This window comes from Dromaius novaehollandiae, chromosome 5 (genome assembly GCF_036370855.1).
Source record: "Dromaius novaehollandiae isolate bDroNov1 chromosome 5, bDroNov1.hap1, whole genome shotgun sequence".
Lineage (NCBI taxonomy): Eukaryota > Metazoa > Chordata > Aves > Casuariiformes > Dromaiidae > Dromaius > Dromaius novaehollandiae.
Window position 1 is genome coordinate 18,078,212 of NC_088102.1, and position 16,674 is coordinate 18,094,885.

The 16,674-nt window shown below is 35.0% G+C and overlaps 1 protein-coding gene across 9 annotated transcripts in view; it reads right to left on the minus strand.

The window, feature by feature from the left end:
* The window catches only part of PPP4R4 (protein phosphatase 4 regulatory subunit 4), a 72,882-nt gene that overhangs the window by 41,249 nt on the left and 14,959 nt on the right, over window positions 1-16,674 (minus strand). For 8 of the 9 annotated variants that reach the window (XM_064512135.1, XM_064512134.1, XM_064512133.1 and 5 more), the window contains one exon: window positions 7,347-7,449. The exons of the other annotated variant lie outside the window; for it this stretch is intronic. In XM_064512135.1, the coding sequence (XP_064368205.1) occupies window positions 7,347-7,449 (103 nt within the window). The remainder of the gene's footprint in view (window positions 1-7,346; window positions 7,450-16,674) is intronic. 9 annotated transcript variants of the gene reach the window in all.

Below are 16,674 nucleotides of genomic sequence, written 5' to 3' on the forward strand. Positions count from 1 at the left end.
AAACAAGATGTAAAAACAAGCCAGTTAACACTTACTTCCTCTGTTTGAGCATATGAATTAGAAAGAAGCACTTCCTTCACCTGGAAGGTGATACTAAAATAGTAGCAGCAATTTAAATTTCAGCCCTTACCAACTGGCATGGAACACAAATAAAAATGTATATATATTCTCTTAAATATAAAGCAAAATGTATTAGGATATTTAGCCAGATAACTGAGCATTTACTGAGGTTTAACGTGTAACAACATAGTTCATTAGGCTATCTTTAAAAATACCAGTTCAAAAGTTAAATAACAATAATATGGAAATTAAACTTGACTAAATTTCTGGGAGGAAATAAAAAGCATGTTTCACTTTCAGAGATATGTGCCAAAAGCTTGCAGTATGTACTTTATGACATAGTAATCATCATGAATATGTACATATCAGTTACATGAGTGTTTCATTTGTTTGTCTAAATGCATCTTTCCGCCCCATGAGACAATTAAGTGCATTAGTCTACTACTAAAGCATTACACTCATTTCATGAGTGATTTCCAACTTGGTAACTTCTTAGAGCCTACATTTCCTATTTGATACTCTATGTAGGTGGCTTTTTTGTTTCTTTTCTTGATGTGCTTGTATGAACAGTGTTTTCTCAAAATCATGTTTTAAAGATAATCTGTTTTTTAATTAAAAAAATTATCCTAAACTAAATTTTAAGAAAATACCCACTATATACATATTATGCAGAGAAGAAATTATGCAGAGAACACCTGGGAAATGAATTAGTAGACTTTGCTTACTTTATCAGAGTAAAACAGTAAGAAGCTTTCATTAGACAAATGCCAACCAGTTTGTATGTGCAAATGTATAAATTTTCAGTTTATCTAATTTTAAGAGAAAATCATTACTTATCTCTCAAGAGCTATCTACAAATGTTTATACCTGAGTATACAACAGCATTCCCCCCTGCCCCCAAAAAATATTGTGCCGCTAGCCAACTAAAAAGTGTAACAGAATGCATTCAATAGCCATGGAAACTGCGCTGTTATCTCCATGGACTGTCTCCACTCTTGTTCTTCTACTGTTACTACAACAGCCATAGCAAAGAATAAGGCCACTTACTGAATTTGTAATATGAATGTTTCTGGGATCAGAATAGCTATGCATATTGCTCTAGGATTTTGATATACAACTGTTAAAAGAAACAAACAAAACCCAAAAACCCACAAATGCACTCAGTGAAAGAAACCTCCAAAAAATCGGAAGAACCATCCACACACTGCAGATGCAAAGACATCATTGCAGGTTAAAACATAACAGAGCTGAACTCAATTTTATGTACATATTCACTTTGTACATAATGCAAACAGGCTTACTTACCATCAAATAAAGTTTCCAAATAGTCTCCTCCACAGATCCACACAACTCTGAATAATCATGTGTGAGAACACATTCTCTGGATGTGCCTCCTCATGGACCTCAGGAGACATTGAAATGTAAATTTCTAGATTGCTTACACATCTGCCTGCATTGATGTTTGCACTCAGAACGGTACAGTTCTGCATATGAAAAATGCATGGGCCTCCCTTCTCGTTTCAGTTTCACTGACCTCAAGCTGTGCAACCTAAACTCACGCAATATAAATTTACTTATTTACAAAGTAATGCATTTTTCTGTACATGGAATCACCACAGATTCTCACTCTGGAGGAGAAAAGCTTTTCCTCCCTATCCTACTCAGACAAGGACATTCAATGGAATTTAAGGGTACTAACATGTTCATGAACTATCCTAATGTCTACAAATTAAGTTCAGGCATCAAAGGCTGCAAAATTTAGAAAGCATGGCTTATTCCACTAATTGGAAAAGAGAAAATTCAGTTCTAGTTTAATACGCTGCAGCAACAGAATTCTCTTGAAAGAATACTGCAAGCAGAAATATAGTCTATCAGGTTAGTAATTGTGTTGATATGACAGAGATTTTCATTTAGGACTGGAAAGACACAGAAATAAATGGGAATTACAGAAGCTCCAAGATATAAAGATAGACCTTAACATTACTGTGTGGTGTAAGACAGGGTGAAAAGTCACCCTAGTTCCTCCTAAACTACAAAATGAACTAGGAATGAACTAGGAAAAAACAAAGTTATCAAGGGGACGCTGATATAACAGGAAAATAAGTAATTGTGAAAACGAGTTTGGAACAGATCAGACAGCACTGAATAAGGCCTGATGCATACGGTTCAGCACACAGTAGCCACAGTTTTCTGCAATCAAAACATTTGAAAAAATCTCTTATTAAAATAAAAATAATAACAAAAAAATCAATCAGGTATTTGAAACCTCCCTCCATTGCTTCTGGTAGCAGTGAGCAATGATGGAAAACAGGGAAAATATTGCTAACATCATTCGAAAGGAACCATTTGGTGCACAACAATAAATGCTGGGAAGCATGTCTAAGCTTTCCCTAAATCTGCATTTCAATGACTTCCAAGGTTCACGAGGAGGTGCATGCAAAAATCTAGAGAGTGGTGATCTCTGTGCAAAAGAATCCGTATCAGATGCCACTTCATTTCAACTGTAGAATTTATAAAAATACTTCATAAGCTCAATCCTATGTTAGCTTCAAAATGATATGTAATGTGCTTGGGTTTTTTAATTAGCTTATTCCAAATATTGACACACAGTTTAATCATTACTTAGATCATGTTTATTTAGGTATGACATATCTGATTTTGCTTATCACAGCCCTAAAACACTTATGGCTAAATATATGAAGGGTCTTTGACATCATTTTAATCTAATTGGTTTAAAGGAAGAAAATAAGTTTGCTTATATCCATTTCTACGTTTTTTATATAAAAGTAACCAGATTTATCAATTTCTCACAAGTGAAAGTAAAATTTTTAATCTAGACAGCCAGGACATTTCTCACACTTATCTTCTTTAATCTGTTTTATCCTCAGCTCTAATAAAAGTAGTATTTATTTTTGCTTTTGGGTTTCTGCAAGTATATAAGAAGTAAGCTGGTTTTCTTACCCTGTTATATAGTGACAATATCATCAGATAAATATCGTCCTGCGACTACTATACAACTTACTTTTCACGTACAAATTTGAATTCATAAGTGATCTTTCCCAATTTATAAACATGAAACCAGTGCAGTAAGTTAACGGTCAGCTTAGTTCCCTGTGATGTAAGACTCTATTTGCAAGATCATAATTGCAAATGAGCTGGATCATGCCTCTATAGGCTATACAAAATTTCCAGTTAACAGTCAGAACTATTTCTCCAATAAAAATAAGGATAAGAAAAGAAATAATAGGTCAAGTGGCTAATGATGCCAAACACCATTTTGCAGTCAAAGGCACTGAAGGCCTTTGAACAGAGGCATTGAAATCATTAAAACTGCAGCAAACATGAGTACAACAGAACTATTCTTCTGCTAATGAGAGTAAATACTAAGTAACAGCACCATAGAAGGATCTGCTTTATAACAGTATCCATAGAAAGAAATTTCACTCGTATTCACTCCAGAGTTTTAATTAATAAAGTTTAAAGCCAAAAGGAACACTTCGATTTAGACTGACCTCCTGTATATCAGGAGCCATTATATTTTGCACTTTTATTTCTGCCTTGATCCCATTAACTTAAATCTCATTTAATTTATCATCTAGAAAGGCATTCAGTCTGGATTTAAAAGAAACCACAAGACGGAAAATATATTTCTTTTCTTGGATATTTGCTCAAAGGTTAATCATTATCACTATTAAAAATGTCTGCTTCATTTCTAATTTTTCTCTGTCTTCAATTCCTAACTCTTGTTTCTTCATATACCTTTCCAGTTAAATATGCTTTCTTATCAATAAGGAACATACTTTTACAAAATCACTAAGTACCTCTTGATCTAAACATACTGAGCTCTAACTCTCACTGTACAGATCTTTTTCCAGGCCCTGATCATGCTTTTTAATTTTTCTCCATCCCTATATAAAAAAGTCAAGACATGAACCAAAGACTGTATTCACGAATTAGACTTTAAGAGTGAGAGATAGGCCACGACTACCACTTTATTTCTTCCCAGAGTCATTTCCTGCTTGTATATGCAAAAATTCTTTTTGTCCTAAAATCATAGTGGAATTTTTACTTTCAACAGCTTACCATCAAGACCCATTAAATTTTTAAGAACAAAATTATATTTTCCTTTTATACTAATGCATAAAAACATCAGAGTTTACTAATATTTAAGAAACCCTGACAGAAAATGGCTTTGATAGAAACAAACATCTCAGCTCTGTAATATATGCCAAATTACAGTTAAAAATATACTTTTCTTCCATTTCAGGAAGTACTCAGCTTTCAAAGCAGAAAAAAAAACAGAGACAGAAATGGATTCAGTATTTTAAATAGTAACTTTTCTTGAAGCCAATAAGTTGGTTTAGGAAAGAATGCATGAGAAAGTGTCAGAATAACCTATGGCAGTAACTGCAAAAACTTAGCTCAAGTTAAAGGTTTTCAATTACTCTGCATCACCAAGTCACTATTTTCCTCAAAGCATTACACTTTTTTTTTTTTTAATAAAATGCCTATTGACCTGCATTTTAAAGTACAGAATCTTATAACTACAACCATTTCAATGTTTTCTAAACAATCTCTCAGTCTGTACTACTCCTCAGTTCTGAAGACAGCTTTTTCTCAGCCATTTGCTGAGTTCAAAGAATCAGTTAAGAGCTGGAACAACTCTTCCTGAGAGACAGAAGTCTCCTGGGATCACAGAGATCTCAGGAGAGGATATCAAGTTGAAAGGCGACGTCTGATGTTACAGAGTACACCTACAACATGGAACCAAAAACTCTTCTGCTGAAAAGTATGCAGTAGAGTTTGCATTTAAATATCCTACAGAGAAGTATTTGCTAAGTAATCATGTTGAAGACTTCATAGGTATTTGTTCTTCATCTTTCACTCTAACAACTCCTAACAAATGAGCAAAATAGAATTCATTAGTTTTTCCAAAAATACTGAATTGCATCTCAAGCAGCCTCTTGCTTAAGACTGGGAGAGATTTAAGACTAATTCCACAGGCAGTAAAAAAACAATTCTTCATAATATGGTATTTTTCTAGATTTCTTTTATCAATATAATGTTAAAGTAGCTGGCTTAAAATCAAAAAAGCAGAGAGGTATGCTTCTACTACTGAAAAGCTGTGTGGTACAATTAGTTTCTTTAAAACTGCAACAAAGGAAATAATGAAATATATGTGATAATTTACTGGAACAAACAAGTACCATCATTTTTGCACAGGCCCACTTTTCTATTTGGTCATCACCTCCACAATGGAGAGAAAACTGTATGACATAAGCACGGGACTCTCAGACACGTCATCTTTGTTATTATTACAACGTATACTATCTTACACTTTACAATGAGAATCTGATAGATACAGCAAGAAAACACACAGCAACTACTACAGAAGATCGTTTTTCTTTTCATCCTTAAAGTGCTTAGACAGAGAGGACAACATAGCCTAGGAGATTCTTAACAGAACTCAAACTTTCAGTTCCACTTCTTGAAGATCATCAGATTCAAATTCAGCTTGGACTAGTAACCAGTTAAACTCTTTTTCGTCTTCCTGAAGCGATCTAAATACTCTTCTTAACCATTAGCTGGTTGCAACAATAAAATGACTTTCCTATTAGCAAATGGTGCTGAAAAGAGGGATTTTTAAACCACATGAGAAAAAAATTACACTGTCCTAGTGAAATCATGAATGAATCACTCCAGTGAAAATGCCAAAAGCAGATCTAAAAACAGACGGGGAAACTGAGTCTGTCCATGAAATTATAAAAATAACACAACTCAACGCTTCAAAAACAAATTTCCTAGGATAAGTCTTCATGATTAGTTACCTCTTTTCCCATACACAGCACATACATTCAACAAAACAGCTGCTTACAAACGTAAGGTTCTTTTAGCTGCAAAATTGTGTAAATATAATATAGGTTTAAACCAGTGATCAACTGCAGGAAACCTGACCACAGACTGATCTGTTTCAACGCTTTAACTACAAGAAAACTTTAGAATTGTGAAAGTGAAAAAAAATGACTCCTAGGATTGACCCATCCTAAATAGTTTAAACAGCTGATATTGAAACAGCATATTCTGAAATATGAACAGTCCACTATTTATTAAAATCTGGAAATAAAATCTTCTTAAGATATAGTTGTCTTTATATAGCAGGATCCTGATCCTAACAAAGACAAATAGGTAGAGTAGTGAAACATCTACAAGGATTTTGTTCTCACTCACTTAAAAATGAACCTTGAATACTTACTTCCACCAGTTTTCTATCTAATCAAATTCACTGCATTCAAAACCCATGCAGATTCAAATTGAGCAGTAAGTTTCCACCTGCCTTTATTTGAGCATGAATTTGGGGAAAAGGGGAAGCAAGTGACAAGAGATAGTAATAATAAGAAACAGCATCCTCCTTTACAAAATTAACAGAAGAATGAGGTGCTATCTCAGTACTGGAAAAACACTTGTTTACTACAGGTGATAGCTCTTCAGCCTTAACAGTATTTCCTTTAAGAATGAGTCAGCAATAGTAGTCCAATTTACCAACTACCCCAAAGCCAAAACAGTGCAGAACATCCATTAGTTATTTCTGGACTTAGAAAGAATTTAGTAAATGAAAGGGAAAATGCCGCAACAAAAACAGATGCATATATGCTCAAACAGGACTGAAGAGACCAAGGACTAACTAGAAAATGATTTTTTAATTAAAACCAGATTGATCTAGTGACATAAAAACAGATAGAGAACTGTTAATGCTATTGGCAGAAGAGTGACAATACCCTGTTCCAATGAAAATCCTCCAATTTATCATCATCGAAATAGCTTCAGAGTCACTAGGATTTGCATCTGACTGTGTGTATCTACTAGGAATTAAGATCTGCCTTTGTGACGCAGTATGGTCTTATATTGGCTGAAACGGCTCCTTAAACCACACCTTAAATGAACCTTTTCATTTCTTCTACCAAGGGGTCACACCTGGGGCAGGGCAGAAAGAGGGAGATACTTATGTCCTTTAAACTATCCTTTATCTAAATGTAAATATCGTTAGAAAACGTAAACAGTATTACTTCTGCTTTCTTCTCCTGTTACGACATTTTTCCAAAAAATATAGTATTTACATAAATTCAGTGAATTAATGCAGATCTGCTGGAGATACCTCTTCCTAAGGAGTGCCAAAAAGATATATTATAATTTCAGTTTGTAATAAAATTATTTGTGTTTTTTCCTCTTATTAAAATACTTATACTAGCAGAAAAGATGCATTCAAACCTCACTGAACACAAACTTACTCTGATTTTTGGCAAAACCCGACGAAGTGTTTCTGCAGGATTCTGTCGCATCAGGACTGGAAGATTTGCCACCACACTTGTTCCTTGGATATCCTGGCCAGAGCTTACAAAAATACATACATTTTAAGCATTGATCTTAAGATGGCCACAAGCTCACAGGTTTTATTAAAAAACACACACAATGTTATCATATAAGTCGAAAGACTCTTTTTTTAAATCTAAGATACTATGTAATAGAAAACAATATTAAAAGACTATCAACCATAAAAGCTGTTCTATATTATTTCTAATATGAAATGTTCTAATTTTTAATGTAGGTTTGGGAAAAATGCAAGACATCTGAAAGACCTTTTTTTCAAACTGGATCATCAAGGCAGTGGTTTTGTAGAAGCTTTCCTATTACAAGAGTAAAGATGATAAAGCACAGGAAGGGGACAAATAGAAGGAAGCACAAAAAATAAAAACTGCACTCAACATACAAAGTTATTGCAGAGACCTACAGTTTTTGCTTCTTTTTAGGGAAGATAACCAAATGTATGTTCATATTGTCAAGCACAATTAAAGAAACATCAAAAGCACACAAAAGCTGGAGTAGATTAAGTATCTTCTAAGTTTCTTCTCATTCTGTCTCTCCTGCAATTGAAAGAGACAAGAAAAGAGGGGAGGGAAAGAGTAGGCACCAGCGAAGGACAGACACGAGATGAAAACAAAAACTTCCAAAGTGGATGAACTTCTAAAATGGAATAGGAAAGCGAAAGGTTATGGTTTTTCTGGATACCAAAATTAACAATAAAACTAAATATTAAAATGCACTTTTTCCTGTTTAAATGAATAAAACCTGTTTTGCTGAGCAAATTCAACTATTCAAACAGCTAAAATGCTTGTTTTTAAGCATACTAAACTCAATTGTACATTATGAACACATGCAAGCATTTTTCTTAGTGTGACGTTACAATTAAATGTACAATATGATTATACATATATTTTAAAAAGAAATCCATATTGAAACTACTTTTAAATACTTCCATATAGCACACCCTATCCCATGGTCATTCTGAGTTTTCTTAGCAGAAGTAGGTACATATAATAGTCACCAGACAGTGACTGTAAACGACCTTCCACTCTTGTTCTGCCCCTGCAGTACATCGGGGTATTCACATTTAAGATGCAAAGCCTTCCTGCAGCATTTAGAGCTGAATATATCATCGTACATTCCACTAATGTTCTAAATCATCCTCAACATTTATGTCTTTTAGAAGATTAAATGAAATTATAGTTATTTACAGGTACAGACAAGCAGTCCAATTTAGCTCTATTTTGTTAAATGCATATGAATGCACTTTTAAAAATAAGGATATGTTTGCATAATAAGTGAGAAGCAAAAGTAAAAAGCTTTGATTCAAATCAATGGAGAATAGAACACCCTAAGAGAAACATTATAATGTCCTGCTGGAAAGAGTTTTTATTATTATTTTGCATAGTACTTCATAATACTGCAGTAAAAATATTCAAACGCTAATTAGGTATCACTGGTATTAACTTAATAGTGTTTAGCAACCTACATTTCAGGCGTATTTTTGAAAGACAGAGTATTCTTCAGTATCTTTACAAAGGTAATTTTCCACTGTAGAAGGCAGTATATCCTAGAAAACTAAGCACAGGCTGGAAGGCAGCAATTCTGGAATTCAAATCCTTGTTCTGTCTTTACCTGCTGAGTAGTCATACACACAACAGTTCACTTCTGTATTAGGTATCTGTTCTGTAGATGAGCATACTTACCAAACTCAAAGTACAAACTATCGGTCCGCATAAGGGTCTTAACATGGGAAAAGCTCTGCCCCAGCAAAACCTTCCCGTTCCAAAAAGGGTCAATCTTGCTATTGCATTTATATCTTGTTTGTGCACAGATCTAACATAAAGGTGCCAGTACTTCCAAAGCATGCCTAAAGTTCAGCATATATGATTGAATTAACCCAACCTAACTTTAGCTTGTGTGCGTCTACCTCTAAGATAATTTTCCTTTGTAATCAAAGGAGAGAAACAGGTCTTGGCAGGGAACAATTTATCTCAGCAAAAACAGGTCAGACAGACTGTACTCTGCAAATGCCTGTTTCCCTCTACTGCCTATATAAAGGCAGACAGAGCCTAGCTCACCTGTGGATACCTGCATTGTAAACGAATGACAGATCCTGCCCACACAAATACATTACAAGCTTTAGTCGGGTTATGCTTACCTTTATCACTAGGAGTAGTCCCCCTGGTTTCCGACATAACAACATACAGTACCCTCAGAAATGTCTGCACAATTACAGCAACCAAATTAAAATAACTGATCTGGGACAGAATCAAATATTCCTAGTTTCCAGATTTCAAGAGCCACCAACAAGGGTATACCATCAACTTACTAACAGCATTAACTTTGTTCTGAATGAGTGTTATCTACCATGAAATCCATGAATCAGTGTTTTTGTCTTTTATTTGCAGGCCATGTAATTCTTAAATATTACAAAGTTAAAAACACAAATAGAAGAAGAGTTATCATAAATTCTACAATGAGTAACACGGGATTAGCAAGCTGTGAACCCCACACTGACATTATCACACAGTGCAGGAATCAGGACTGCAACATTCTGACCCACTAAGGAAAATTTGGGAAACATATCCAGAGCAGAGACTCCACATTTATTGTTTCTGTACATTTAAAGTAACTAAAAGCAAATAAAAACTATAGCTGGGGATGGAGGTTAACACAGACGTAAAACTAGGTAAAGTTGAGAACTACGGTTATAATTGCAGCAGCCCAGAAGTATTCTTTCCTGTTAAATGTGGCTATTTCAAATTTTCATAAGTTACTTGGGTCGTCTTCTGGTTGTCGGAAGATAGTCTGAAGCAAGGTTAACAAGGTCAAGGTTAGCAAATTCTGAGTTCCATTTCTATCTATAACAATGATTTATCATGTGACCTTAATACCAGATAATTTAGTTGAAGGATCATGACTTCAGTGTCTCTTCCCTCACTTTCCATTTTCTTCATTTTCTTCTGTTATCAGAAAGACAGTGGTACTTCAAATCTTGATCATTTTATATGTATAATATTTGTTATGTATTTTCTCATTTTCTGAGCTTTCAGAAAATTATACTGAAATACTTAAAAACTTACGTGGAAATTCACAAGAGAGTGTAATAACAAAAATCTTAACCAAAAAATTCAACAACCTAAAAGACAAGACAAATCAAAGATACGTAATTTCAAGGCCAAGGAGAAAAATTTTGCAAACAGCATAAAAATAATCCACATTCCCTGTATTTTTTGGATAGGTATTATCTTTTTCTTCTGCTTTCTACTTTACTTTTGGAACACAGATGAGTGATCCAATACTGCATTTTTTTTAAATACAGTGTGCATTACAACTGAAAAATTGTATCAGTAAGTCTCTAGTTTTTTAATCCTCTGTAATAAAATTAGACTACTGATGCAAAATTAAGCTAATGTGATTTTCTTAAAAAGTATTAGGAGCCAATTTTCTGGCTAGTTATGGTCTACACCAGTCTATTTTAAGTGTTGTCTGTAAACACAAGAATGTTGACAAGTTTTTATGGTCAAAGCTATACTAAAGCCATTTTTAAAGCCATTCAAAATCAGGGAAAAGTGACTAGAGTACACATTTTCAGATTGATTTTAGTATTGATATCCCTACAACCTCATTTTGCAAACATGTATGAGCTCTCTCAATAAAAACATGGTCTCTCAGTAACATCTAAACTCAGTAAGAGGACAGTATTGTGTCACCCGTTGTAAAAGGATTTAAATTAAGAATTAATCTATTTACAGCTTGCAATATTTTTGTATTATTCAAAACTATTTTATTATCTAATTTAAAACAATGAACGTTCAAGCTTTTCATGTTTATGGCACATTTGAGTATAACATGCTAATTCCAACAAAGTTTTAAAGTAGAATTGGGAAGTCTAGAGCCCCCAAAGTGGAAAACAGTCACAGAGTGGATGAAGCTCAGAACCTCATAAAATTCAACTTGCAGCCTCATCAAGGAAAAATGTGTACTTTTGTACTATCCAGTGATAAAGCAAAAAGTCAAAGTAACTTGGAAAAGGTATTTTACTTTATTCATTTTGCATCAAAATGGAAGAAATTAGAACTGCTAAAAAATGCAGTTTTATGATTAAGAAGTGTAATGAAAAGTGGAGTGTTCCCCTTTAAACCAGAAATGCTTAGTATCTGGCTTGCTGCCAATTAAGAATTTGAATCAGGAGGCATTTCAACACCTACACAGCCTGTAGTTTTCCAACTGCGGAAGATTTTTCTTCTATTTCTACCAAAGAAGCTGCACCGTGGATTCTCTTTTCTTTAAATATTAAAATCTCCAGGATTAAAGTGAATTATTGCTAAATAGTCAGATTAAGACCTTTTTGGACTCAAAAGCATAGCAAAATAAATACTGCATAATTATTTCCTTCAGAGTCACAGTAAGCTGAATGTTATAAAAAAATCCTATTCCTTTATTAACAGTACTAACTATAGAACTCCAACGGAGCTGTATACCTAGAAGCAATTTAGCTCTGCCTCCTTTGTGTAAGCAAAATCCGTATAGATAATATCATTTAAATATGAAACTTCAGGACTCATCTTCTGAGTTCATCCTACAGGACGTTCTAGTGATTTAACACTCCTGGGAATCCTCAAACAGGTAAGGAAGGACCCTCGATCTGGTGGTACCAGAACTGATCTAACTACAAGCTTCATTAAAGAGCTGATATTTCAAAAACACAATTTTAGCTCCAGGTCTCTCCCTCTAGCCCTAGCATTTATTTTTATTGTTTGTTTTTTCTGTCCTCGTAAAATACAGTCTACATTATATTTGAGATTATCATCAGCCTGGAGCAATAGCTCCTGCAAACCACTTACAAGCACACAAAGGACTAGAAGATGATTGGGAGCAGTCAGTATGGATTTGTCATGGGGAAATCACGTTCGACCAACCTGACAGCCTTCTATAATGAGATAACTGGCTTGGTAATATCAGCAGTGCAAGGTCTAGCTGGCAGCCGAGTCACTCATTGTGTACTCCAGGGGTCAACACTGGAACCAATACTGTTTAACATCTTCATTAACGACCTGCATGATGGAACTGAATGTACCCTCAGCAAGTTCGCAGATGTAAGAAACTGTGAGGAGTGGGTGATACGCCAGATTGTACTGCCGTTCAGAGGGACTGCGACAGCTGGAGAAATAGGCAGAGAGGAACCTCATGAAGTTCAACAAAGGCAAGTGCAAAGTCTTGCCCTTGAGGAGGAATGATCCCATCCACTAGTACAGGCTGGGGGCTGACCAGCTGGAGAGCAGCATTGCAGAGAAGGACCAAGGAATCCTGGTGGATAGCAATTTGAACATGAGCCAGCAATGCACTGTTGTGGCAAAGGCGGCGAACGGTATCCTGGGCTGCATTAGGAAGAGTGTTGCCAGCAGGCTGAGGCAGGTGACTATTCCTCTCTATTGAGCACTGAGACACCCCAATTCTGGGCTCCCCAATACAAGACAGACATGGACATATTGGTGCAAGTCATGAAGATGAGAAAGGGACTGTAGCATCTAATATATGAGGAGAGGCTTAGATAGCAGGGACTGTTTAGCCTGGAGAAGAGAAGGCTCAAGGGGGATCTTATTTAATGTGTATAAATACCTGATACGAGGGACTAAAGAAGATGGAGACAGATTCTTCTTCGTGATGCCCAGTGGAAGGACAAGAGGCAATGGGCACAAATTAAAATACAGGAAATTCCACTTAAAGATAAAACTTTTTTTTACTGTGAGGGTGCTCAAACCTTGGAATAGGCTACCTAGAGAGCTTGTGGAGTCTCCGTCTTTGGAGATCTCGAAACTCTAAGTTCAGGACAAGGTCTTGAGTATGTTACGCTAGTCGACCCTGCTTTGAGCAGGGATTTGGACTAGATGATCTCCAGTGGTCCCTTCCAACCACAACTATTCTATAATTCTAATATTATATTTAGCATAAGTGCTTCCAGGCTTGAAACCTTTTCAACAAGCTCAGGGCAGGCAGTAAGATTTCTTATTTTTTAAATAATGATGATAAATAATACTCCTAATGCTTTAAAAAAAAGAAAATCAAATTTGAGTTTAACTTAAAGGAAATAACATGCATCTTAGTTCTCTGAAGACATATTACCAGCACATTCAGACCTACTCAGTGTCTGTATCTGATACCATAAAGATTAGCACAAAGCTCTGTGGACAATAACTAGATCTGTTTTAATGTTCACAGTATATTTATCTTTGGGCCAGATACAGACAATTTCTCTTACATTCAGTATGTGTCTCTTACATGAGCAAAGGCCTGCAGCATCAGGGTCTTATTTGAACACTACATTAACCTTTAAGGACATTTTAAAAACATATTCTGCAAAATAAAAAACAAGAAGTCCCCAGAAGTCCCTGGGTACTCAGTTAGGAACATTTGTATCTTGAAAGGGAATGAGACTAAAACTGCTTCCTCTATAGCACAGAGAAAGACTAGTCAGTGAATATTGCCCAAGAGAACGTTACCACAAAGGAATCAGAAAAAAGAATAGATTTACATGTCTCTCCTTTGTTGGCACTAGCCTACAAAAATTTGACAGGAGCAGAATACAGCATAAAAGAGAAGAGTAAAGTACTGTGTTTACCCAAGCTCAAACTAAAGCAGTGTGTTTATGAACTGACTTTTATTTAATGCTGTGGCTAACTGCCTCAGTTCAGCGAAAATTATTTGCTAAAGAGTCATTGCTGAATCACCCACTTAAGTCTCTGCTTTGCATAACTTAGCTTTACAAACCTAAAGGTTCTGATGGATGGCTACAAAGGATTACAATGGTAACTAAGCACCCTATAAGTGACATTATTTTCAGTGTAAGATTTCAAAATGCTTTGTATTGGCCTAAATCTGCATTTGTTTAAAACAAAAGTAAAATTTTACTGACTTCAGTGAGGGAGGGATTTGACTACACAGAAAAGCTTTTCAGAATTCTATTCTTAGTTTTCACAAAATATATATACTTTGGTAGGCTTTGAAAGCACAAATCCAGTGGGTTAGAATGCACTCACAATACATTCTAAATTCAGTATTAGACCTGATACGGGATCATTACTACAGAATTTCTATCTTGCCTTATATATTAAGGTTTAAGGAACTAATCATAGTGATTCCAACTATATTTCAAGAAAAAAATTCCTAAGAAAGTAGTCAGCACTGAAACAGAGTGCCAGAGGTTGGCGAATCCTCAGAGACATTCAAAATTCATCCAGACAAGGCCCTGAGCAACCTAATCTAACATCAAAATTTGATTCGACTTTGAAGGTTGCCCTGCTTTGAGCGGGGCATTGGACCAGCTGGCCTCCAGAGCACCATCAACCTAAACTATTCATTGATTCTAAGATATTAAATTTAATCTCCTATTTATTTAAAAGCTAAGTATCTTACAGGATTTACTCTTTTCCAGAATTATACAATACTAACTTTCCTTACAGGATTTCAGTTCTCCTTCCGTATGATATACCGGTTGCCAAGGCAAGATAGAAGAGCAGAAAAAGATCTCTGTCAATAATACAAGAGTACATGGCCCATAGGGCTTCCTTAAACAATCTTTACTTTTAATGGGAAGATTTTTGTATAGCAATCTTTCCTATACAGAAAGGGACACTCTTTTTCTAATAATTTGACCCAGGATTTGAAACTGCAAAGACATATACAATATTTGGGATACATTTTTAAAGACAGACATCAGATGTATCAAAGTGCTTACACTTCTGGCTTTGTAAACAGTAACTGCTAGAAAAAAAGTCCTTCTTTCCAAAGAAAGCTAGTATGCGAATTTAAAAGATATTACTCATTCATACACACAGGCACATACAGGTAATTATGCAGCTATACAATATATTGTATTAATTATACTTTATATTATAATATTATATATGACAAAACAATATTTGGACTCCTAAGCTGTACTCCTGCAATTTTTGTCTGTTAGAACATCCTTTAAAGGCCACAGTTAGCTGGGCACAACATATATCAACCCCAGAACTAATTTAAATTGTCGCAGGAGCCACTGGACCTTTTCTGTATGTACTAACATACATACTTACATTTAGGTATACAAGCCTTCACATATACAAAATATATGAAAATATGCAAGATTCTAGAACAGGGAGACAAACTAAGCTCAGGACTGTGATGGGGCCAAAGTCACATCAAGTAACTTTGCCCTTTAACCCTTCCCATCCACCCCCCTATTACCTGTCTAGCCAAATCAAATAAAAGAGAAAAATCTGCACTTGTATTTTTAAGCTTTTAAAATGAAGTTTCAAATAAGAGAAAAATCTTAAACTGTAACACCTGATTAGTTTTCATTTTAAGTTATCAGAAGTCTTGATAATATCCCAGCATGATTGCCTTCTTACATATGACATTGCAACTCTTTTCTATTAAAATTCTTTGTCTTCAAAACCACTTTCTCCTCCTAATCTTCAAATGTACGTGACATCAGTCATTTTATAGCACATCTGAATTAAATCTACACAGTCTTTATATTAAAGAAAGAAGAAATTAATCTCATCTTAGCACATTCTGTGAACATGCACCACTACATACAAAACTTCTAGTGCAATTAAAACAAGAATGGAAAACCAATAGTTAGCTGCTCAGTTGTTATGTATTCATAGCAACCTTGTTTACCAGGATCAGTTTGGTCAACTGAAGTTTCTTATTTCTGTTTGCTTGTTGAAGAACTGTGAAAGAAAGAAGAATCCTAATTCACACAAATAGTTCTTTTTGATCCTGTGCCAAAACAAATGTACTACAATCACACAATAACTTGATTCTTCCTAAGATCATGAGTTTCTCTGGGTTCAGACACTAATTACTATGAGGAAACATTAAGCTGCTCTCCCTTGAATTTTAAGAAAAGTTTAAAGAATACAGAAGTGCCTCAAAATGTGTTTTTCTTCACAAATATTAGTCTAGTATCAACATTACTAATCTCCCAAAAGGTAAATGCTTCCTTTGCCTTAGACGATTTATAACGCATACTGCATTTCTTACGGTCTCTGGTTAGAATGTTCATCTTAATGTTTTTCATTTTATGTCTAAATTTAATAAGTAAGACCAATCTTTTGACTCCAAGATCAAGATAATGCAATTTCCAGATGACGTAACACAAGTAAGCTAGTAGCCGATATTATTTTTCCCCTCTGCCTAGTCATCATTCACTGACTTAGAATTTACAGTTTTCACTTTCAACAAGAGTTGACATTCCACAGC